Source organism: Gymnodraco acuticeps, unplaced genomic scaffold (assembly GCF_902827175.1).
Source record: "Gymnodraco acuticeps unplaced genomic scaffold, fGymAcu1.1, whole genome shotgun sequence".
NCBI classification, from domain to species: Eukaryota; Metazoa; Chordata; class Actinopteri; order Perciformes; family Bathydraconidae; genus Gymnodraco; species Gymnodraco acuticeps.
This window is the reverse complement of record NW_022990300.1, coordinates 172657-196012: the sequence shown is the minus strand read 5'-3', so window position 1 is coordinate 196012 and position 23356 is coordinate 172657. Positions and strand designations below refer to the sequence as shown.

The 23356-nt window shown below is 38.0% G+C and overlaps 1 protein-coding gene across 4 annotated transcripts in view; it reads left to right on the top strand.

The window, feature by feature from the left end:
* The window catches only part of LOC117550272 (extended synaptotagmin-2-like), a 66351-nt gene extending 54603 nt beyond the window's left edge, over nt 1–11748 (top strand). For 2 of the 4 annotated variants that reach the window (XM_034222652.1, XM_034222650.1), the window contains 10 exons: nt 198–260; nt 1990–2064; nt 3014–3100; nt 3486–3635; nt 4000–4412; nt 5766–5864; nt 6369–6500; nt 7254–7359; nt 7642–7691; nt 10914–11748. In XM_034222652.1, coding sequence (XP_034078543.1) covers nt 198–260; nt 1990–2064; nt 3014–3100; nt 3486–3635; nt 4000–4412; nt 5766–5864; nt 6369–6500; nt 7254–7359; nt 7642–7691; nt 10914–10959 — 1221 coding nt within the window. In that variant the 3' untranslated portion in view covers nt 10960–11748. The remainder of the gene's footprint in view (nt 1–197; nt 261–1989; nt 2065–3013; nt 3101–3485; nt 3636–3999; nt 4413–5765; nt 5865–6368; nt 6501–7253; nt 7360–7641; nt 7692–10913) is intronic. The other 2 variants (XM_034222653.1, XM_034222651.1) reach the window with 1 other exon arrangement.
* Nucleotides 11749–23356: the final 11608 nt, after the last annotated feature.

Genomic DNA, 23356 nt, shown 5'->3' with positions numbered 1-23356 from the left:
AGTTTTTCCTCATGTCCAGGTTTTAATTGGGGAATGAAATTAACCATGTGATCATCCATGTTGTCTCTGTCTGTCCCATTGGTGTCTTCCTCCTCCTCATCATCATCCTCCTCCCTGCATGCCCCTCTTTCCCCCAATAACCACCTGGTGTGTGTGTTTCCATGTTTGTGTGTGCTCTCTCCTGGGGAAAATCAAAGCGCAATCCGTTAGAGTTCAACCAGTCGGGGCTGAGGAAGACCTCGGTCAGTAAAGCTCTGAAGGTAACCAAGCACTCCCGTATCAACGAGACACCGAGCAACACAGTTTATTATCTTTAAAGGTCCCCTATTACAGTGGTTCTCAACTGGTGGGTCGCGACCCACTTCGACCCGTTTCGAGTGGAGAAAACTTTTTTTTTTTTTTAAAGTCAAACTTTTATTTTGAAGGCCCGATTTTCTAATGCTGTGCATGCAGTAGGCAAACACATAATGAAATATGACCCCCGGTTTGATGATTGACAGGTCACAGAACAATGGGAGCTATCTACACAATTGAAAGTAATTCACACAGACTATCTCCTCTTTGCTCTTCTCTCTGTGAGGAGCAGCGAGCTGTCAGAACAAAGTGAAACACAAACAATGGCATAAAATATTATTAATATGTCGGGTAGTAATAGATTTATTTATTTTCTTCTCAGAGTGTACCAGAATGCGTAGTTGATATGTTAGTATTTCTAAAAATCTCCTGGGGGAGAATCTCCCAGACCCCCCTTCTGGGGTTGGGTTTTCAGCATGTGAGCCTTTTTGTGTTATAAAGTTCAGCTTTGATTCCATCATCTCATTAAACCTTATTTAAAAGCATTCTTTAGTTCTGTGAGGGGATATAAGGGATGTATGTACTGTACTTCACTTTAATTAATATTGTATGCTGCAAAGCGTATATATATATATATATATATATTACTGCACGATTTTTTGTTGAATAGATTTGAGTGGTTCAAAATGTTGGGTCGCGATCTATTGACAAAGGAAAAAGTGGGTCCCGAGGCCGGACCAGTTGAGAACCACTGCCCTATTATACGTTTTTTCATCAATATATTCTAGGTCTCAGATATATACAGAGCCTGTCTCTGATTGGCTGAAACACCAAACAGGTCATTGCAGCATTACCCATAATCCCCTCTGTTTCAGCCCTGTTTCAAAAGTGCTGATTCTCTGTCTGTTACTTTAGATGAAAATACTTTATTGATCCTAATTTTGGGTTCCAGCAGCATAATTCTATCTAAACCTACCTAAACTCTTAACCCTTCGGTCCCTTTTGACCCGAAACGCAAGAGAAGGGTTAATGGAGTAAAATGTAAGGATTTTGGGACAGATTAGTGCTCTCAAATATCAGGGAATGATGTTTTTAAGCTCATTACATCATAATATAATATGATGTTCCTAACAGGAAGTAAACCTACTTACTGACTGTTGTTGTGAAGTCATTAACGAACTCCACTAATGTGTGTTTACTTAAACTGTGTCTAACAATGTGTGTCGTAAATAACAACATTGTTTCCCAAAGTTACATTTACACTCATCCTTTTGATATTGTACTTTCCTTCCTAACTCCTCTCCTTAAAAAGTTTCACATTTGACTGAAATGTGAAGAGTAGCTCCGGGTAGTTTGGTATCTTGGTAAACATATAAGATACCATAAGTCCAAAATGACACTGTATGAGCTCAAAATCCACATTTTGAAAGCTTTAAACATACAGTTAGCGCCATCTCATGTTGACAAAATGTATTTTACACTTTAATCAATAAAAACATACATCCTCAACTTAATTTTAGATTTAATTCCAGATGTTTACTTGTATTTCTTTATGTTAAGAATATGCTATGTATGAGAAAAATCTTTACCAAAGCTTGTAGAATTAAAGACTTCATATTTGTGTATTTATGAATGTTAGCATAGCTTGCTAACGCTGTTTCTTGCTTGTAAAACGTGTTTCTTCCTCTCCTGCAGTCCGGTAAAAAGGTGACCAGCGATCCCAATCCATTCGTCCAGTTCAGAGTGGGACACAAGTCCTACGATAGCAAGGTGAGGCCAAAACACGGTGTTATTGTAGGAACTATACTCCCTAATGGGAGGCGTGTGGCGCAGTGGGCTAGGGCGTTGGTGTTCGGATCAGGGGAGCACAGGTTCAAACCCCACTGCAGTCAGCATGTCGTTGTGTTCCTGAGACACTTCACCCCAAATTAATCCTGTGGGGATTGCCCACAGTATTGAGTATGTAAATTGCTTTGGATAAAAGCGTCTAACAAGTAACATGTAATGTAATAATCCTATGTATCCTCCACATTTCAAAACGCAACAGAGTTATGTAAGTTGTATCTAAAGTAATACTTGAATTACGTCATAGGAATACATGGATTGAGAGAACTTTACCTCTTAGTTAGCAGATATTGTAACATTGTGTGCATTTAAGTTGTTAACTTACTTTCTTGTGTCCGTGCATTACTGTAAGTACAAAGATGGAGTCAGGGTGTTGTTAGCCTAGCTTAGCATAAAGCCTGGAAACACGGTTAAAAAAGCTAGTTTAGCCTTGATATGTTTCAGGCTAGTTTCAAGTCTTTATGCTAAGCTAGGCTAACCGTGTGGTGAATTCAGCTCTGTAAGTAAAACACAAATCGTCATATCTTATCAGCGCACTTTCCCTTAGAAATACGCTGTGGTAATTTAGGAGACAATTTTCATGCAATAAGTCTGTTAATTTGTTTTAATATAATGTCACCAACGATGCTAAGATAGCTATTCTCTACTGTAGCTGCTAAACTTAAAGCCACAGCACTTTTAGCGAGCAAAGTAACAGAACAATACGTTTGCAATTAACTGAATCTTCACACATTTTAATGGACAAACTGCCATTTTCAGACTTGTTCTATCTTATTAAATACAAAAATACATATTATTTTGTATTTAATGGAGTTTGTGACCAGTTTACCCACATTTCCCTCTACCTCCTCTCTGTTGTTGTTTCCTCCTTCAGGTCCGATATAAGACAAATGAGCCGGTGTGGGAGGAGGCGTTCACCTTCCTGATCCACAACCCCCGCAGCCAGGAGCTGGAGGTCGAGGTACGGAGGCTCATCTTAATCTTTTATTAATATGTTATTTGCTACTGTCCAAAATATATAAGCAGTAAAGGCGAGACAGTCTGTGGAGAGACTCTGGATCTTAATTTTGACGATTCAGTGAAGAAAGAAGATGTCGTACTCAGTCCAAATTAAAGATTAAGTTATCTAAAACCCCCACTTTGTACTTTGACGTTTGACTTAATCACCAACATTTAATCAAAATTGCTAAAATGTAATGGTTTGATTCTGCAAACTGTCTCAAAAAAGTCTCTTTCTGTGGGTCTTTTTTAATATTTTCTTTGCTGATCTAGTCTGGATTAAATAAGCAGTAAAGGCGAGACACACTCAAGACAAAAACAATGACTTCCCCTCCGTGTGTTGTCAGGTGAAAGACGAGAAACACGAGTGTACGTTGGGCGTTTTCACGGTGCAGCTGACTCGCCTTCTGGAGGCCGAAGAAATGACGTTAAATGAACGTTTCCCCCTAAAGAACTCCGGCCCGAGCTGCACGCTGAAGATGAAGATGGCTCTGAGGGTAAGATAATAAAAAGTACTTTATTGATCCCAAATTGGGAAATGTTTGGCGTTGCAGCAGCATAGAAAGACAAGGCGTTGCACACTAGAGAAATTAAAAGAGTTTAAATAAACAATCCAAAATGTTAACATCTCAAATAGAAATAAAATGTGCATATGACTCTTTGCACTGGCTTTTAATACTAGTTGAATATAAAAAATGTACATTTGTATGTGTATTTATATGTTTTTATATTGTAACTATTCCCTGTACAGCACTTGGTTGTTTTAAATGTGCTATATAAGTAAATAAAGATTGAGATTGATTGAGAAATGACAATAAAACCTTTGAAATTTGAATGTTTCTGATTCTGTTTTAATTTCAGGTGCTGAGCTTGGACAAAATCCCTTCCCCTTCCTCCGACCCCTCTTCAGTGCAGGTCAACAAAAACAAGAAAACAAACCCTCAACCTGCCGCCTCTTCCTCCGACTCCCCCGTTCCTCCCTCCTCCACCTTCGACATCCCTCGCTCCGCCTCAGTGTCGGCGCAGGACGTCCTGAACCGAAGGAAAGAAGCCAACGATCCGTACCGCTCTGTAGGGAGCACTGATTTGGGGCAGGGAGGAAGAGGAGGAGGAGGAGGTTTAGCTCAGAGTGGGAGGAGCTCCTCTAATCTCGCCATATCCGGGTCGCAGCAATATCTTGCGGGAGGAAAAGAGCTGACTCCAAGCATCGCTTCTGATATCTCCAACCCTTACGCCACTCAGGAGCTCCAGCAGAGACTCGCTCTGCTGCAGAAGTAACTATCAAACTATCAAATATCCATTGATCTCAAATCAAGTCAACTTTATTGTCAATCTTTCAGTTTGTGTGTACAGACAGAGAGATCGAAATACTGTTTGTAAACAAATACAAATATATATTTAGAGAAAAATATATACCTATATGCATATATACAAACACACCTGTATACCCACTTATGTATATGATATATATTAGGGATGTAACGATACCAAAAACTCACGGTACGATAATATCGCGATTTTAAAAAAAAGTCCACGGTACGATATTTATCGCGATATTGAAAAATAAAGAAAAAAATGTAAAAAAATGGTTTACTTGAGTTTTTTTTCTTTATTAAATAATAATTCTGATTTGTACAGCATTTTAGTAGATAGTAGTATTTTAAAGTGTCAACAATATAATAATCAGACCCTGCAATAGAATAAATCAAGTTTCACTTTAGTTGTTCAAGTAACTCAACTCTAACTCACTCACTCACTCACTCACTCACTCACTCACTCACTCACTCACTCACTCACTCACTCACTCACTCACTCACTCACTCACTCACTCAGCATCGTCAAGGTTATCTTTTAGGAATATGAGCATGTCCACATTTCCAGGTAGAAGCTGGGATGTTTGGGCGTTTACAAAATCCCCTGCTGTGGAAACAACTCTCTTGCTTGGTACTGATGTTGCTGGGACAGAGAGATATGCTTTGACCATGGGTAACAGCAGTGGGTCAAACTGTGCATTGTCTCTCCACCACTTCAAAAACAACACAGTTGTTGCCAAGAAGGTGAGGCTTATTGACAGAGATATAGATATACTGTTGGTACTTGTCAATGTCTCTAGGTGTGTACATTAGCCCTGTAAATACGATGTCCTTTTGTGTTATCTTTTGTTTTATGTTCATGTTGTAACCTACTTGCTGCCATGTTGGACAGGTCTCCCGTGAAAAAGAGATCGATGATCTCAATGGGACCATCTGGTTAAATAGCGGTTTTAAAAAAAAAAATTATTACAAAAAAGAAAAAAAAGATTATTTAAAAAAAAAAAAAAGTCTCAGTCTCACAGCGATATCGCGATATTCGATATATCGTTACATCCCTAATATATATATATGTAAACACATAAATAATCAACATAGACACATACTGTATATACATCTGCACACATTAAGTCAATATATACAAAATAATAGTCACTTCAAAACCTTTTGCTCTTAATGTCTTTCATGTTCGTAAAGCACTTTGAATTGCCTTGTGTTGAAAAGTGCTGTATAAATAAACTTGCCTTGCCTTGCATACGACACTTTAAAATGCAGGTTTTTCATTGGTTAACCCTCTTCCTCTCTCTTTCTCTGCAGTGGTTCTGGTCCCGGTCACTTCCCTCTGGGTGAGATCCAGCTCACCATCAGACACTCGTCCCAGAGGAACAAACTCATCGTGGTGGTGCACGGCTGCAGGTACGAACAACAAAGCACCAGGAGTTTTACTGACTCTATATATCAGGAGAGGGTTTTTGAAGTCTTCAGTTATATTCTGTGGTTTTCTTACTTCTTTTATTGTGAAAATACAGGAATATACAAGTGAATAAAGACACTGTTTTTGATGAAGAAGATAAATAAGTGCTGAGGAAAATGTAGAATATTAAATGGCTGAACTCTTAGTATTTTCTTATATGAAAATCAACACATCTGCACAAAACAGAACAGTACCTAAACGTCTTAATACATTTTTTTGTTTTAATGACATAAAATCTATGAAAAGTGGCTTTAAACACGGATAGAATTAGGAAAAAAGGACATTTACAAAATTACACATTAAATTGACACCAACATGTTCCCAGTACAAATATCTTTTTGCACCAATTTTCAAATAAATAACAGCGTTTTAATGCACAAGAAGTGACAGTTACAATATTCAGTTGTCAGTTTTTCAGTTATAATCCCATGTTTCCCTTCCCTCAGAAACCTGATAGCGTTCACGGACCACGGCTCGGATCCGTACGTCCGCCTCTACCTGCTTCCCGACAAACGGAGGTCAGGGAGGAGGAAAACTCACACCTTCAAGAAGACCCTCAACCCCGTTTACGACCAGACGTGAGTCCCACCTTCACTGGACAACTTCTTTTTCAATTTTCCAAAATTAAAATCTCAGAAAACAACTAGATCTATGTTACGTATGGCATATGGAGTTTCCCAAATCTTACCAAACATGGTCAAACCAGAGAAATCTATCATTATTACAAAGTTAGCGTTGCATTTTGTCGACTCTAATGGCATTTTATCCCCATACTTTATGGGGTATTTTTATCCAGCTTTAAGCCACATTTTAATATGTGATAAATAACCAATGACATGATGGGATGGTGAGAGCAAATGACATACCAAACTCTGTCTTTAGTTGATGTTCAGAGGTGGGAAGTAGTGGAGTATAAATACTTCGTTACTGTACTTAAGTCAATTTTTCTGGTATACTTTACTCAAATTTTTCTGACAACTTTTTACTTTGACTTCTTACATGTTGAACCCAAATACCTGTACTTTCTACTTCTTACATGTTGAACTCAAATTAATATAAAGGGAGGTCAGGTACTCTTTAAAACAGCTGCTAGTTATGGGGACTTTTTACTGAAGTACATTTCAAAGCCTCTTTACTTTCACTTGAGTAAAGAAGTTTAGTCAGTACTTCTACTTGTACCAGTATTTTTAAACACGAGTATCTATACTTCTACTTGAGTACAGGATGTGTGTACTTCTGACATCTCTGTTGATGTTTTGATTGAGAGTGTGTGCTTTTAAACGTAGTATTTTAGCAGCTGATGATTGTTAATGTTTCCTCCTCCTCCTCAGCTATGAGTTCAGTGTGTCTCTCGTGGAGCTCCACAGACGCACTCTGGACGTCGCGGTGAAGAACGGAGGAGGACTGCTCTCCAAACACAAAGGCCTTCTGGGAAAGGTACGCTCTCTCACTACAGATTCTACACGTTTCATTAAATACAGAAATGTCCAGAAATCAATCCAATTATCTATAAAGCAGTCTTTGTTTGAGGATTATGGATTCAAATCTTGAGTTTTGACAATATTCCAGTGTGTTTATCAACCTAAAATAGTGTTTAACTCACAAGAGTATCTTCAAGGATGGTAGATTATTCTGCTCATGTCATATTTCAACTGTTTGCAGTCTTTTAAACACTTGATTTTGCATTTTTAAATACGCTCCGTTGTCTTTTCTCCTCAGGTTCTGGTGGATTTGACGTACGAGGACACGTCTAAGGGTTGGACACAATGGTGAGTGTTTGATTTCTCACTTATTGTTTATAAAATTCTGATCATACAAATATGAAGACCAACAAACAGCTCAGTTTCATGTATGATGCTAAGAAATGTTTGAAAGATGTGACTTTAAAGTACGACAGTTTTATCAAAACGGCAGAATTTATGAATAAAGATATTTCCTTAAAGATAAAATCAATAAAGAAATATAGATTTGCCAAATATTGTCACTTGGGGATATCAAACCTCAACTAGAGAATGCAATTCCTGAAGAAATATCTAGTGTGAATGCTTTATGCTGAAAAGCTGACGCTGAATTGCTATTCTGAAATGTAATGTGTAAGAAGAAGGTGAAGAATTTAGATTGAAATGATACATGAACACCGGGGGCTTGAATGTCTGATAAGAGAAGAAAAGAAAGTAAAAAAGATTAGAAAAGCAGCAGAATATTTGAACTGCAAACTATTGAACTAACTTGATGACGAATGATCTGTCGCCATGGCAACGGTATTTGATGACACCCCATAATACGCTTAGATGTGTTGATGGCTGCATCGTTACCAAACCTGTGAAGTTTTGGGCTGTTTGGAGCATTTTCACTGAAGTTATGAGAAAACCGTGTTTCATATTGAGCATTGTGTTGCCATGGCAATGCCATTTGAAGACATTTCAAAACTGTCCTGTAGATGTCTTCACGGCTGGACTGTTAGCACACATATGAAGTTTGAGCACTTTTTGACCATTTTAATAGGAGTTATAGCAATATCGTGTTTTACGGCGAGGGATGCGTTACCATGGCAACAGCTTTTGAGGAAAACTCACTAATGGCACATAGACACGTTGAGGGCTGGACCATTAACTGTCATCTGAAGTCTGGTGGTGTTTTGACCATTTTCATATAAGTTACAACAACATCGTGTTTTTTGGCGAGGGATGCGTTTCCGTGGAAACAGCCTATGGTGAGATCTCAGATTTGGCGTAGAGCTGTTGAGGCATGGACCGGTGATATACAAGCGAAGTTTGGGGGCGATCGGACCGTGTCCATTGGAGTTACAGCGACATCGTGTTTCATGGCGAGGGATGCGTTTCCATGGAAATGGCATATGATGAAACCCCATAATTGACATAGAGCTGTTGAGGGCCGGACCATTAACGATTATCTGACGTCTGGTGCTGTTTTAGTACATTTGCATAGGTATCAAGACAACATCGTGTTTTATGGCGAGGGATGCGTTTCCATGGCAACAGCCTATGGTGAGATCTCAGATTTGGCGTAGAGCTGTTGAGGCATGGACCGGTGATATACAAGCGAAGTTTGGGGGACGATCGGACCGTGTCCATTGGAGTTACAGCGACATCTTGTTTTATGGCGAGGGATGCGTTTCCATTGAAACGGCATATGATGACACCCCATAATTGACGTAGAGCTGTGTTAACCATTATCTGAAGTCTGCTGCTCTGAGCATGTCAGTTGGAGTTATGACATCATCGTGTTCCATGACACAGGTGTTTATATTTGTGCTACTGATGTGTCCAGAGATCAAAGGTTTCTATGGTGATGTGCAGTAATCAGTGAGAGGAGAGCATTTTCATTGTTCTGAATGAGAGATAAACCTCTTACATGTGAACGTTTTGTTGAAGAACCGTAACAGATATCGGTGAAATTTCAAAGCGTGAAGCATGTCAAGGAACTTGAGCATCTGAAGTGTACTTTTTGTGTACTTTCGGGTTAATAATGTGGCCTTTTTGGCAGATTAACTAAATGTGTGCGGCTGCTGTGGTGGGGAAAGATGAGACTGAATTTACAATGGGGTTTAATGGAGACATGTTGAACGTTTTTGTTACTTTATGCCCTCAAGAGGCATTTTGTTTAATTATTTTTGCTTCATTTTTATTTTATTTTTCAAGCTACGAGATGTTTTCCTACGTTTCTCATGAAGAATTATGTCTCAGGAATGTAGGGTTTGGGAATTATGGCAGGTTTAAAAGGCCTGGTTTGAAGGCAAAAATCTGAAGAAGGCCTCTTTACCAAGGTCTGAACAATGTTTAATATCTCTAAAAGTATGAATCAGATTTAAAAGTTGTTTGACATGAATAATGTCAGAAAGATGTGTAACAGTTTAAAGTTGGAATGAGGTTTCTGAGTGAAAGTATGAATGAAGAGTTAGCAGTTGAAGTTGCATGAAGATTGTTCAAGTCTGAAGAGTTTCTCCATTGACTTCCATGTTAAAAATGTGATGAATTATGAGATGTCTCTCTGGAATTATGAAAGTTATGAATGAGAAAAGTAATAGTCATTGATTCCCGACCGAGCTGAACGTTTTGATGTTTGAACGGAGTTTCTGCGATGTGGAATGTGGGAGAAGACGAGGCGCAAAATAACCCGGCGGAATAATAAAGAATTGCGTGCATCGAATAACAGATAAATGAGAGACGAACAAATATTTGAAGATATTCTAAAATGGATCATCTGTCTGATGGATCTGACGTCAGAGCCTGATAAAATAAAATCATGACGCTGTCAGATTTTCAAAATAAAAGCATGTATCTGTCAGATTTTCACATTTTTATTTTTCAAAATAAAAGCATGTATCTGTCAGATTTCCAAAATAAAAGCATGTATCTGTCGGATTTTCAAAATAAAAGCATTGATCAGTCAGATTTTCAAAATAAAAGCATGTATCTGTCAGATTTCCAAAATAAAAGCATGTATCTGTCAGATTTCCAAAATAAAAGCATGTATCTGTCAGATTTTCACATTTTTATTTTTCAAAATAAAAGCATGTATCTGTCAGATTTCCAAAATAAAAGCATGTATCTGTCGGATTTTCAAAATAAAAGCATTGATCAGTCAGATTTTCAAAATAAAAGCATGTATCTGTCAGATTTCCAAAATAAAAGCATGTATCTGTCAGATTTCCAAAATAAAAGCATGTATCTGTCAGATTTTCACATTTTTATTTTTCAAAATAAAAGCATGTATCTGTCAGATTTCCAAAATAAAAGCATGTATCTGTCGGATTTTCAAAATAAAAGCATTGATCAGTCAGATTTTCAAAATAAAAGCATGTATCTGTCAGATTTCCAAAATAAAAGCATGTATCTGTCAGATTTCCAAAATAAAAGCATGTATCTGTCAGATTTCCAAAATAAAACCATGGATCTGTCCGATTTTCAGAATAAAAGCGTGGATCTTTCAGATTTTCGGAATAAAAGCCTCTCTTTCTCCTCCTGCAGGTATGAGCTGAGTGAAGATGGTCTGACGAAACCTCAGCAACTATAGAGGGCAACAACCACCATCACCACCATCATCATCATCATCGTCACCATCACCATCATCACCACAATGATACAGTACATCTGTTATTTTTACTAAGTGTACAAAGTAAAGAAGAAGCAGCTTTGATCCATTTAATCACATCAGTCGCAAGGCAGACCTCCCCTTTAAGAAGAGCCAGGCTTTAAAGGGAGTATTCCACATGTAGAATATTCAATATATCACCAATACTACCATGTACTGCTGTGGAAAATATATTCCATATTTATAGGAGAATATTTATATCAGCTGTAGAGGAAGACAATCTATTTTTTTGCGGTAAAATATGTAAAAGTTTGTAAATATATAAACGATGACGCTGGACTAAAGAGGGCGTCGTGTTTTGAGAGAAATTCAGGCCAAATGATTGTTTGTCGTTTTCTTTCATTCATTCGTTTTTGTGAATGAAAAACATTCTAGACGCCACCAAAGAGACGAGAAGTCATTTTTTGTATTCTCTTCCCTCGTTTGCTTTCCTCTGGTTTTATTCCACTTTGATAACATGTGTTTAAAACATCTTAAAGATAACTATAAGTACACACAGGCAAGGCAGGCAACTGCTTGGGGCCCCGGACCAGAAGGGGGCCCCCAAAGAAGGTAGATTAAGAAGGTCCACAACATGAAACTCCCTTTCATTTAATGCAACGACATGTCGGGAAACCCCCTCAAGGCGGCCCCATGCATAGCGCGCCGTAAAATGCTGCTTCTTATTTTCAGTTTCGTTGCCTTGCTCCGCTCTGGGGGGGGGGGGGGGGGGGGGGGAAGAGTGTGTTGGGGCGCCACTGATGGCTGGTTCGAGGGGCCCCCTCTGCATTTTTGCCTAGGGCCCCCACAGACTCTAGAATAGCCACTGAGTACACAAAAGGTGTGTTAAATCATAGTTTTTGTATCCAGTAATACACCTGTTGTTATTCTAGAATAAGGCCATTGTTATTGTTTTTAAAGCTGAATATTTTGTGTTTTTTTATTTATCTGGGATCATCAGTCGGTTTTAGCGAGTAGTTCTTATCTCAAATTAAGAGTATTTATAATTTAAAAAATGCCAAATTAAAGAGTCATGTATTGGAATTATATAGATAACATATTTATGGAGTAGTGTTCCCTTCCTTTATGAGAAAATACCTCTTTTGTCTGTTGAATATGAAAGTTAGAAGTTGAAAAAAGACAGATTTATCTGTATTTCCCCAAATATTAGTATTGCAATTAACACCCATATTTTCTTAATTTATCTAAAGACACGATGTATAAAAACTTATAGTATTGTCATGTTCCCCGATTAATGTGTAGCTATCCTAAAGAAAACATCACTTCCTGTCGGTTTTTCACAATAAAAGATATCCAGTTTTTTGTCTTTTATTTTGAAAGTACAGGAATAAACCAGTGAATGAAGACAGTGTTTGTGATGTGATTAATGTGTAGCTATCCTAATGAAAACATCACTTCCTGTCGGTTTTTCACAATAAAAGATATCCAGATTTGTGTTTATTTGAAAATCTTGAAAATACATGAATAAACCAGTGAATAAAGACAGTGTTCGTGATGTTTAAATTACAGAAGAAATCTAATGAAAGTGGCTTTAAAAACTGATACAATTGGGGAAAAATGACATTAACAAAATGTACACATTAACAGTTTACACTTTAAATTTACACCAAAAATATTCCTAGTACAAATATATGTTTGCACCACTTTTCACATTAATAAAAACACTTCTGATTGCTTTTTTTTATTTTAAAAAGCTTTTTAATACACAAAAAAGTACAAATAGTGACATTTAAAACATTCACATTGGTACCCAAACTAAGAGAAATGATCTGCAACACAAAAGAATGTCACCTTTTTGTAACATTGTCAAAAATATGCGAAAAATAAGCTTTATTTACTGAAAATAATGGCTTTAAAAATAAAAGAGTAAGATGACGACAAAATCTTCTGAGAAATATCAAATAATTACGAAAAGATCTAAAAATAACGGCTTTTTAAATTGAGGAAATTGCAATGAATTGACAGCTCCTAACATTAGAAATAAGGTCTAAAAAATTTGCTTTTTTCTTTAGTTTGTCGCCATTTCAGTCAGGGTTTATATCGTCACAAGTTCCGTTATAATCAAGTTTTCCAGATGTTGTTTATGAATCAACATGAGTCTTAACGTGTCAATAATACGTGTCGTTAATAGGTCTTGAAATAGTTGAAATTCACATTTACTTATTCTTTTATTTGGTGTACATATATTTGTTACCACGCATATCATGTTTAAAAACTGCATTGATTTCACAGCACTTGCTCAAAAGGGATTTATATCAAACTGCAACATAACTCTTGTTATTTAAAACAGTAAATAATAATATCGCTTTTTTTTGCCATGAAGAAAGTATTTTACACACATGTATGAACGCTCCGTTATGTATTTTAATGTTTTATTACGTGTATTTTGCAGCTGTCACCCATTTCTCTTCCTTGTTCCTGTTTTATTTTGAAAGGATCAAACTGTTTTCTCTTTTGGATGCGAGAGCGTCTCTGAAAGGTTTTGTTGTTCCCCGTCTTCTTAATTTATCTTGTGCCTTAAGAGATATTTACGTGTATAAAAAAATAAGAAGATGCTTCAACGGTTTTTCCTCATGTGTCACAATGTCTCCTAAATGTCTTTTAAAAACAAATAAAGAGCTTTAGCTGGCGATAGCAGCATGGAGCTGTACAGCACTGTGTTTCTCATCATTTCTGTATTCATCATTGCACTGCTATTGGCTAGCGCTCCAACACATTGTACGTGATAGGCTAAGGGGCGGGACATCTCTAAGCAGTTGACCAATCACAACTGAACATTAAAGCATGGAGACATGTCCCAGTAGAGACACTACATACTGATATACACCTGAACATCAGCAGGAGAGGACTCTTTAAAGTAGAAAAACTACATACTGATATACACCTGAACATCAGCAGGAGAGGACTCTTTAAAGTAGAGACACTATATACTGATATACACCTGAACATCAGCAGGAGAGGACTCTTTAAAGTAGAGACACTACATACTGATATATAGCTGAACATCAGCAGGAGAGGACTCTTTAAAGTAGAGACACTACATACTGATATACACCTGAACATCAGCAGGAGAAGACTCTTTAAAGTAGAGACACTACATACTGATATACACCTGAACATCAGCAGGAGAGGACTCTTTAAAGTAGAGACACTACATACTGATATACACCTGAACATCAGCAGGAGAGGACTCTTTAAAGTAGAGACACTACATACTGATATACACCTGAACACCAGCAGGAGAGGACTCTTTAAAGTAGAGACACTACATACTGATATACACCTGAACATCAGCAGGAGAGGACTCTTTAAAGTAGAGACACTACATACTGATATACACCTGAACATCAGCAGGAGAGGACTCTTTAAAGTAGAGACACTACATACTGATATACACCTGAACATCAGCAGGAGAGGACTCTTTAAATTAGAGACACTACATACTGATATACACCTGAACATCAGCAGGAGAGGACTCTTTAAAGTAGAGACACTACATACTGATATACACCTGAACATCAGCAGGAGAGGACTCTTTAAAGTAGAGACACTACATACTGATATACACCTGAACATCAGCAGGAGAGGACTCTTTAAAGTAGAGACACTACATACTGATATACACCTGAACATCAGCAGGAGAGGACTCTTTAAAGTAGAGACACTACATACTGATATACACCTGAACATCAGCAGGGGAGGACTCTTTAAAGTAGATACACTACATACTGATATACACCTGAACATCAGCAGGGGAGGACTCTTTAAAGTAGAGACACTACATACTGATATACAACTGAACATCAGCAGGGGAGGACTCTTTAAAGTAGATACACTACATACTGATATACACCTGAACATCAGCAGGGGAGGACTCTTTAAAGTAGATACACTACATACTGATATACACCTGAACATTAGCAGGAGAGGACTCTTTAAAGTAGATACACTACATACTGATATACACCTGAACATCAGCAGGAGAGGACTCTTTAAAGTAGAGACACTACATACTGATATACACCTGAACGTCATCAGAGGAGTACTTACTAAATACTAAAATGAACCTGAAAATGAGCAGAATTCGGCCCCTTTAAGTTATCATGAAAGCTGTGTCAGGATTTATCCATTGATTTTTAATTTTTTTTATCTCAAAGGTAAAACATTATTTACTAATCCAAATTATTATGTTCTATTTGTAATCCTCTTATTCAACCTGGTTCCCCTGCACCCAGTGTCATGTTTGTAATCTGGATCCAACGTTTAGTGGGTGTGAACAAAGGTTTCCAAGAACCTTGTAAATGTTTTATTCACATAGCTTATGGCCAGTGTTGGAAGAAGTACTCCGATCCTTTAATTAAATGAAAGCACAAGTACTATGGTTCTAAAATAATTCATTACAATTAAAGGACCTGAATTAAAAAAATGATTTAACCCTCCTATTGTCTTCGTCCCCCCCCCCCCCTTACTTTGGTGTTCACGGTCCAATTTGACCGGTCCTGTTTTAACTGCTATTACATTAACACAAAAACCATTAATCATCACCACATTTCATTTAACACCCTTTCAAACTGTACATATTGTATCAGACTACTGGTATACATGAAAAACTGCAGTACATATACAAAGAATAGACACTGAACAGGTATTGCGTGTGCCAGGTGTGATCCATGTGGGGGGATGGGCACATAAGGGAGGGGAAACACATTTAATTTAGAGTGTGTGTGTTTTATCTGATCCGGATGGTTACTAATTCCTTTTCTTTATGGCGGTCATTTTTGACCGGGAACTCCATGGGTGTTACAAAGTTGACTAAATCATCCAAAATTCAATGAAAGTGGTGATCTGCAATGTTATATGTTCAAATGTCTACTGTGAAGGATATCATAAAGGCTTAATGCAATCGAATGTAAAACAAAAAAGTTATGATTGATGAAAGTAGTAAATTGGTCAGATTTCATCTGAACACAACACAATCAATCAATCAATGTTTATTTATATAGCCCAATATCACAAATGTTACATTTGTCTCAGTGGACTTCACAGTTTGTACAGAATATCAGAATGACAATACGACACCCTCTGTCCTTAGACCCTCACATCGTACAAGGAAACACTTCCGGAGAAAACCCACAGTTTAAAGGGAACATGGGAGAAACCTCAGGGAGAGCAACAGAGGAGGGATCCCTCTCCCAGGACGGACAGACGTGCAATAGATGCCGTGTGTAAATTGAAAAGATAATACATTTGCAACATAGGTAGTCCAAATGTTTGGAAATGCATGTGTGTATAATAGGAGGATGAATCCACGAGGATATCCATCCAGGACCTATGATCCAGGACCACAGCCACGACTCAAGATCCAGGGCTCGCGATCCAGGACACAGGACCTCAGGATCATGACTCCGGATCCCGGCGTATATAGTGTTTAGAGTCGGAGAGGTCCTGATAATTTATTCCGGTAAATTACTCTGACCTACTAATTGACCTGACCGAAGTTATTGAGTCTATGTAAGTTTGCTGCTCGGCTCAGATCCACCAACGTCAGCAAGATCTCACCTCTATAACTCCCCGAAGAACCTAGGTTCAATTAACTGCTGTTTCAATTCAGACAACTCTTTTTTAATCTGTTTAAGGGATCCCGAAGGATTTTGATATCAGTAAATGGAGTGTGCTCCTACATAATTGTGTGTGGCAGGGTGCAGTCTTACCTTTGAAGCAGGAGAGGAGAGCACAGGTTGTCTTTTAAGTTATCCCAGTCCAACAGGTGGGATCAGTTTATTTGAACAAAAATAGGTCCAAACTAATACAGGGTTGTTACCTTCTCTCTTTACAACATTATAATCATACTAAAAAATGGTGCTGTGATCATGTTCAAATATGAAACTTTAATTCACAGTCTTATATTTATTACCAAAATGTTTTAATTTCAACTGCCCAATTCAGTTGTGACATTTTAAAATCTCCCGATAGAATTTAGAGGTATTTCCTCATAAAAAGACCGGTGACAATAAAAAGCGCATTCAACTTTTCATTCACCAAATCAATTCACATCAGTTTCATACCTTTTTTCCGACACAGACGGCGGGTATAACATTCAAAAACCCATTCCTATCCGCATTAATTCGGAGGAAGATTTCCTCACAGGTGGCGGGTTATAATATTCACAAACACATCTCTCATCAAATCATTCCACTCAGCCAACAACCAAGACATTTGAGAGATATTTACCACGTGTGAGAGGACCTTACCGAGAGCTATTAACCCAGCTCTGAAGGACACAGCCTACCGGGAGAGAGTCTACCAGGGGAAACCCCCCTCTCTCTCGCGCTCTCTCAAAAAAACAGTCTCTTTATGCTCAAAAAACCGGATCGAAACCCCAAAAAAACAAACTCCTCCTCTACACCCAATTTGTGGAAAACTGGGCATGGCCTCTAATGTACAAGGCTGGACATGACTCGACATGTTCCATAGCTTTAAGGCATAAGACACACCTTCCTATGTTAATGTAAAAAAGACTTGACCCTTTTTTGAGGCCTCTGTGTTTCTCCTTAAGCCTGGAGCCCCCCTCCCTGTGTACTGCTGTCACAGGAGAGGAAGAAAACGGCCTACTCTCTTTATCAGAGACACCCATAAATCATAGACCTTACACACTCAACCTAAACAAACCACTTTGTTTTGTTTATACTGTAACTATAGAAAAACCTAAAATATGAAGTATTTTTCATTGTGGGTTATACAAAAATATAATTGATTATATTTGATTATAACTAACTTTCGTTTTAAGTATTAAACATACTATGAAAACTCTCAACACCCTCTTTTCAAAACGCAAAGTTATCAAATAGCAACAGAAAAAATTGTAAGCATACATACATATTCAAAAACCGTCAAGAAGCATTCTCATTATGGGTTTATACAAGAATATGATTGATCATATATGATTTATAATTAACTTTCGTTTTTAAGTATTCACTTCATACTATGATCTCAACAATAGACACCAAAAAGAAAGACATTTGGGGAAGCTGGGTTAATCGGAACATGAGAGTACACAGGTATAGACAGAGAGAAGGAAGAAGTAAGATGTCCCCCGACAAACTAAGCCTATGTCAGCCAAACTAGGGGCTGAATCTAATCAGCCCTAACTATAAGCTTTATCAAAAAGGAAGGTCTTAAGCGCACTCTTAAAAACGGATAGGGTGTCTGCCGCCCGAACACAAACTGGAAGCTGATTCCACAAATGTGGAGCTTGATAAGAAAAGGCTCTGGCTCCCATTGTACTTTTAGAGACTCTAGGAACAACCAACAACCCTGCATTCTTGGAACGCAATGCCCTAGTAGGACAGTAGGGTATAATGAGTTCTTTAATGTAAGATGGCGCCTGCCCATTAAGGGCTTTGTAGGCGAGAAGAAGAATTTTAAATTCTATCCTGTGTTCTATAGGCAGCCAGTGTAAGGCAGCCAGAACAGGAGTAATGTGGTCCCTTTTCCTAACTCTGGTTAGTACACGAGCTGCAGCATTTTGAATCAGCTGAAGCAACTTGACTGACTTCTTGGTACACCCTGATAATAAAGAGTTACAATAATCCAGCCTTGAAGTAACAAATGCATGGACTAGTTTCTCTGCATCGTTTTGAGGCAAGATATGCCTGATTTTTGCAATGTTACGTAGATGGAAGTAGGCGGTCCTTGAAATTGATTTTATGTGGGCGTTAAAGGATAAATCCTGATCAAATATAACACCAAGATTCCTTACAGTCTCACTGGAGGCCAAATTAATGCCATCCATAGTTAGTATATCTTTAGATAATTTGTTTCGTAGATTCTTCGGGCCGAGTACAATAACTTCAGTTTTGGTCGTGTTTAACATCAAAAAGTTTAAGGTCATCCACGTTTTTAAGTCCTTAAAGGCCCTGTCACACTGTCTCGAAATTGACACCCGATGGACACACGATAAAGGAAATGTTCAAATTCGGCTGTGATCGTAGCAACATCGGGCCATTCGTGAGGGCATCTAAGCCATCGTATGACTGCCGGTGGAGTTTCTCAGGCTCCGGCAGCAACTTCGTTAGCGGCAACTTCGTAAGGCACTCGTGAGGGCATCTTGTCAAATCGTGTCATCTTCGTGTTATCATCGGTGCATTCACCCTCACTCTGATCGGGGCGAATGCCCGATGGCACCGATGATAACAAGATGCCCTCACGATGGCCTTACGAAGGGCAACATTGACACACAAATTCAACACGAAAATGAACCTTCGCAAGGTCCTTCGGCAATTTTTTGGCATGCCAAAGATTTTGCCACGGCTCACGAAGTTGCTGCCGGAGCCTGAGAAACTCCACCAGCGATCATACGATGGCTTAAGATGCCCTCACGAATGGCCCGATGTTGCTACGATCACAGCCGAATTTGAACATTTCCTTTATCGTGTGTCCATCGGGTTGTTTTATTGCACAACAAAATCATGTAAATATATTATGTAAATAACCCAATTTGTGTTCTGTGAAACTAAAAACGATATAATATATTATTTTGAAGGACAGTTGACAACATTACGGAGAAAACGTAATATTTTCTACATATAACGACGGATAAAGTAAAGAACAAAGTCTGAAGATATCAGTACAGTATCATAGTACTGTAACATAATTGTTTTTGGTACTTTCATTGCAGTTGTATGTCTTAAATGTAATGTAAATGTTGCCTTCGTGTGTGGTTCGGGGCCATCTTCGTGCGAAATTCACAATTCCATATTCGTGTGTCCATCGGGTGTCAATTTCGGGACAGTGTGACAGGGGCTTAAGGCAGTCTTGAATTTTATTTAGATGATTAATTTCATCAGGCTTGATTGATAAATATAGTTGAGTATCATCCGCATAACAATGAAAGTTTACAGAATGATTCCTTATAATATTGCCTAACGGAAGCATATATAATGTGAACAAAATAGGTCCGAGCACTGAACCCTGTGGCACTCCATGGCTAACTTTGGTTTGCGTGGAAGATTCATCGTTGACACGTACACACTGAGAGCGTTCAGATAGATAGGACCTAAACCAGCCTAAAGCAGTTCCTTGTATGCCAACTAAGTGCTCTAGTCTTTGCAATAAGATATCATGATCGATAGTATCAAATGCAGCACTGAGATCGAGCAAGACAAGAATAGAGACAAGTCCCTTGTCTGAGGCTATTAGAATGTCATTTGTGACTTTAACCAGAGCTGTCTCTGTGCTATGATGTGTTCTAAAGCCAGACTGAAAATCTTCAAATGAATCATTGTTTTTTAAGTAATCACACAGCTGTTTTGCGACCGCTTTCTCAAGAATTTTTGAGAGGAACGGAAGATTAGAAATAGGTCTATAGTTCGCTAAAACCTCTGGATTGAGGTTGTGCTTTTTAAGAAGCGGTTTTATCACTGCTACTTTGAATGATTGTGGAACATAGCCTGATAATAAAGACATATTCATAATATTTAAGAAAGAAGTGCTAATTAATGGAAAAACTTCCTTCAACAGCTTAGTTGGAATTGGGTCTAACATACACGTTGATGGTTTAGAAGAGAGAATCATTGAATTTAATTGTTCAAGGTTTATGGCTGAAAAGCATTCTAGTTTACTATCTAGTGTAATATTAGAACTTACGTTTCCGGGAGCTGTTGATAACACTATACTGGTCAAAGGCAAGAGGTCATTCATTTTGTTTCTAAGAGTAACAATTTTATCGTTAAAAAAGCACATAAAATCATTACTACTGAGTGCTATGGGAATAGAAGGCTCAATCGAGCTGTGGCTCTCTGTCAGCCTGGCTACAGTGCTGAAAAGAAATATTGCATTATTCTTATTCTCATCTATTAATGAAGAGTAGTAGGCTGCTCTCGCTTTACGCAGTGCTTTCTTATATTCATTGAGAGTAATATGCCAAATTAAACGAGATACTTCAAGTTTAGTGGAACGCCATATCCTTTCAAGTTGTCTCGACTTTTGCTTTATTTTTGCGGGTTTCGGCATTAAGGGAAAGTACAAAGTATGAGCATCAAAATACCCTTATAGTTTAAGTAAAAATACTCATTCTGCATAATGGTAGTACAAAAGTAGGCTACCATCAGGTATATCACTCGATATGCAGAATGGATCTTTTCAAAATATTTTATTATCATTTATTTATTTTTCGAAGGATAGCCCGTTGAGATGTAGCATCTCATTCTCAAGGGGTTCCTAAAACATAAATATACAAATTATAAAACACATACAGACAGTTGCATAACATTATATATACTACAGTACATATACACAATACAGACACATGATAGTTATTATATTATCCAATTATTTATACATGTCAAAACATTTAGTCTTTGGTCAAGTTGGACAACATTTGCAAACTGTGTGGATTAGTAGTAAAGTATTTCCTGATACCCTATCATCATGTCATGTGTTTATGCACAAAGTAAAATAAATGTACTCGAGGAAAAATAGTACATATCTGCTTCTGAAATGTTGTGGACTATAAGTATAAAGTAGCATTAAATGGAAATACTCAAAGTATAAATATGTCGATAAACTACCGAGTTACAATACTTGAGTAAATGTACTTTCCAACTCTGCTTATATCAAAACAGCCTGACTGGAAAGATAAGATACAACGGTATGGAGAGGCGAAGTCACGCCCATCTACTTCCGGACCATGGGACCCCGGAAGTGAAAAATGTACATTGAATTCAATGGAGAGAGAACACGTATCTTTTTATCCCGTTTGAATTGTGCCACGAACTACACATATGATGTTTGTCAGTCTTAAACAATCATTTCCATGTCAAAAAAGTCACATTTTGTCGTAAAACTGCTCAAATATAAGACTATGAAAAATACGCTACTACAAAGACTACAAATCCCAAATCCCATTCTGGGTCGCGTAAGTGATGTCACAGGCATGCTCGGTGATTTATAATAAGACTCGTAATTAAAGCGAAGAAGAAGAAGATCTCATAACTGATTTATTCCCTCCAATAAATTATAGATCGCTAAAAAATAAATTCACTTTACAAGATGCCTGTGTGCTTTGTACCAGGTTGTAGTCATAAAAGTGATCATACCACTTGCTCCTTCTATCGCTTCCCGTCTGATGAAAGGACCAGGAGTCGCTGGATCAGACATATCAGGTAATATCATAATATACATGTTGTGCATGGAACATAGTCAAGTTAGCTACCTAGCTAGAAGCGACGAGTAGCGAGCACGTTAGTTAGCATTACATTACTTAGCCTTGTCATTTTTAGTAGCCTTACCATGAAGTTATTATTTTATTACATGAAGTAAACCAAAATGTTAAACAGTAACCAAACATGATGGTAAGTATTTCGTGAAACTTTTGAAGAGTAGCCTACTGCGCCCTCCACCGGGTGCTAAGGAAGCAGTTCAGGGAGAGTCGAAGGCAGGCAGGGAGCTTTGCATGACGTTCTTCTGGACGTGTTTCATTGTGATGACAATCTGTTTGTTGGAAAGACAGTCGTTGTGTGCTTATTGAGAGAAAATTGTTAGAAGAGATAATTATTCAAAGTGTTGTTACTTTAAAGTGTTGTTACTGACCTTTTTCTCTTTTATTTTCTTTACCTCACCTGTAACTGCTGAGACGTTGAGGAACATGCACACTGACCTGCTCTGGCAACCTGATTTCCACTGTACGTAATAGTATTTGGTTGTGGTATATTATTTATATACATCAAAGGCACAATGCACCCCCCAGAGACACACATGTATTGAGTGTGATATTTTGCATAGGTCATGTGAAATCATCTTTACATACTAGAAAACTGTAGGAGCGGCAACTTGTTTTGAAATTGAATTTTTAATATCCGATAATAAAGTTGATCTGTTTTCTTTATTCTTCTCTCTTCCCAGCTCCATCCATCACCATTCTCTGTTCCTGCAGGTCCTGCTTGCTAATCAATGCTCATATGTTTTTACACAATTACAAATAAAGTCATTGTATTGTATGACATGAAGTTGTGCTTCATTCGGAGTCAATAATAAATTAATTCTGCCTTCAACTGCGCAATGATTGTGGACTGCACCGACATCCATGTAGCTGCCCCCCAGTAAGATGAACCAAGCAAAGAGGGTCACCATCATGCCCAAGGACATCCAGCTGGCCCGCCGCATCCGCGGAGAGAGGGCTTAGACTGACCTGAGACCAGCACACCCAAACACAACGGCTCTTTTAAGAGCCACCTACATTTTCAAAGAGTTGCAATCCTACGTTATTATAATGATTAAACTGGTTCATGTATCACTTAGTTTACTGAACCGTGATGAATGA